The sequence below is a fragment of the Sceloporus undulatus genome, unplaced genomic scaffold, assembly GCF_019175285.1.
Source record: "Sceloporus undulatus isolate JIND9_A2432 ecotype Alabama unplaced genomic scaffold, SceUnd_v1.1 scaffold_18536, whole genome shotgun sequence".
Lineage (NCBI taxonomy): Eukaryota > Metazoa > Chordata > Lepidosauria > Squamata > Phrynosomatidae > Sceloporus > Sceloporus undulatus.
This window is the reverse complement of record NW_024821451.1, coordinates 131-1811: the sequence shown is the minus strand read 5'-3', so window position 1 is coordinate 1811 and position 1681 is coordinate 131. Positions and strand designations below refer to the sequence as shown.

At 51.8% G+C, this 1681-nt stretch overlaps 1 protein-coding gene across 1 annotated transcript; it reads right to left on the bottom strand.

The window, feature by feature from the left end:
- Nucleotides 1-34: 34 nt before the first annotated feature.
- LOC121918588 (E3 ubiquitin-protein ligase RNF19B-like) lies at nucleotides 35-990 on the bottom strand. The gene has a single exon (XM_042444610.1). The coding sequence runs from the start codon at nucleotides 881-883 to the stop codon at nucleotides 224-226; it is 660 nt and encodes a 219-aa protein (XP_042300544.1). The 5' UTR covers nucleotides 884-990; the 3' UTR covers nucleotides 35-223.
- Nucleotides 991-1681: the final 691 nt, after the last annotated feature.

The window sequence follows — 1681 nt, the reverse complement described above, 5'->3', positions numbered from 1 at the left end:
GGAATCCCCTCCTTTGGAGGCTGTCTTGAAGCAGAGGCTGGATGGCCATCTGTCAATGGGGATGCTTAGATTGAGAGTTCCTGCATGGCAGAATAAAGGGGTTGGACTGGATCAGGGCCCTTGGAGGGGGCTCCCTTCCAACCCTGGGGCCCTATGTCTTCCCGCCTGGCAGAAGGGTCTTTGGGGGGCTCTATTCCAAGCCCAAGGCCCTCCTCCGCCTTCCTTACCCGCAGTCGGGCGCGGGGCACCACCTGCAGTCCGGGTCTGCGGCCAGGCACCTGCGGAGCATGAACTCCTCGTACTTGGCGACCAGCTGCGGGGAGTCCCTGAGGAGCCTGCGGATGTCTGCCGGGTGCAGCCTCTCGCTGCATTCGGGGCAGGAGATGTTGACGCGGGACTCGGTGATCTCGATGCGGAGGTACTGGCGGAGGCAGGCGCGGCAGGAGCGGTGCGGGCAGGAGAGCAGCAGCCGCGGGGCGTTGGAGGCCGGTTGCCGGACCAGGCACAAGGGGCACTCCAGCTCCGAGGCCGAGGAGCCCCCGTCCTCCTCCGAAGACGACGAAGAGGACGACGACGAGGCCGCGTCGGAGGCCTCCGGGGGCGGAGGAGGAGGAGGCGGCGGCGGGGGCGGAGGAAGCGGAGGGGCCTCCTCGGGGCCCTTCTCCTCTGCCGCCTCCTCCTCTGGCTCCTTCTCCTCCGCCTTGGCCTTCTTCCTCCTCCGACGGACCCCCGACGATGCAGCCGCGGCTGAGAAGACGCTCTGGAAGCTGAGGAGGCGCCTCCGACGCCGGCTTTTGGGGCACTTCGCTGCTGCCGCCGGAGGAGGCGCGGCCGAAGGGACCGAAGAGGACCGTGGAGACTCGGACTCCTTCTCCGAACCCATCGCCGGGGAAAGGGAAAAAGGAAGGCCGCTTAAGGACGGGAGGAAAGGAGATGCACCTCCGTCTCCGCTCAGCGCTGCGCCGCTTCTGAGGGAGAAAAGGAAACCGAGGAGGGGAAAGAAGGCACCGCACATGCGCCGACGGCGCCACGTGACCAATCGACTTACTGGTTGGCTGCAGAGGGAAACCAACGGATGACATCTGCGCGTGCGCGGAGGGAATAGCCACGCCCACTCTTCCCCCCTCCCTTTCTCCCGCCCACTCCGCTGCTGTCCACGCCTTGCTCTCTGCGCATGCGCGGGGCCACTGTCAACCAAGGCTTTTTTTATTTGCACTTGTGTTAGTTTCTTGCAACCTACAAGACACGTGTAATTTTTTTGGTTTCACACTCACTCGCACTTTCCCCGCATCGTGCAAGAGATTTTTTTTCTTGCACTTTTTTTAATTGCCAAAAAAAAGAAAAATATATATATTATGGCATTAAATAGTTAAATTGTTTAAATTAAATAATGAATTAAATTAATAAAATGAATAATAAAATAAAGTATTTAAATAAAATAATAATAATAATAAGCAAATAAGTAAATTATATATATATATATATATATATATATAATTAAATAAAATAATAAAATAATTAGTTCAATTAAATGATAATAATAAATTAAATTAATGAAATGAATAATAAAGTATTTAAATAATAATAAATTAAATTAATAAAATGAATAATAAAATAAAGTATTTAAATAAAATAATAATAATAAGCAAATAAGTAAATTATATATATATATAATTAAATA

Excerpts from the sequence above, each read along its gene's own strand:
- LOC121918588 (XM_042444610.1), bottom strand. The coding sequence starts at position 883 with ATGGGTTCGGAGAAGGAGTCCGAGTCTCCACGGTCCTCTTCGGTCCCT.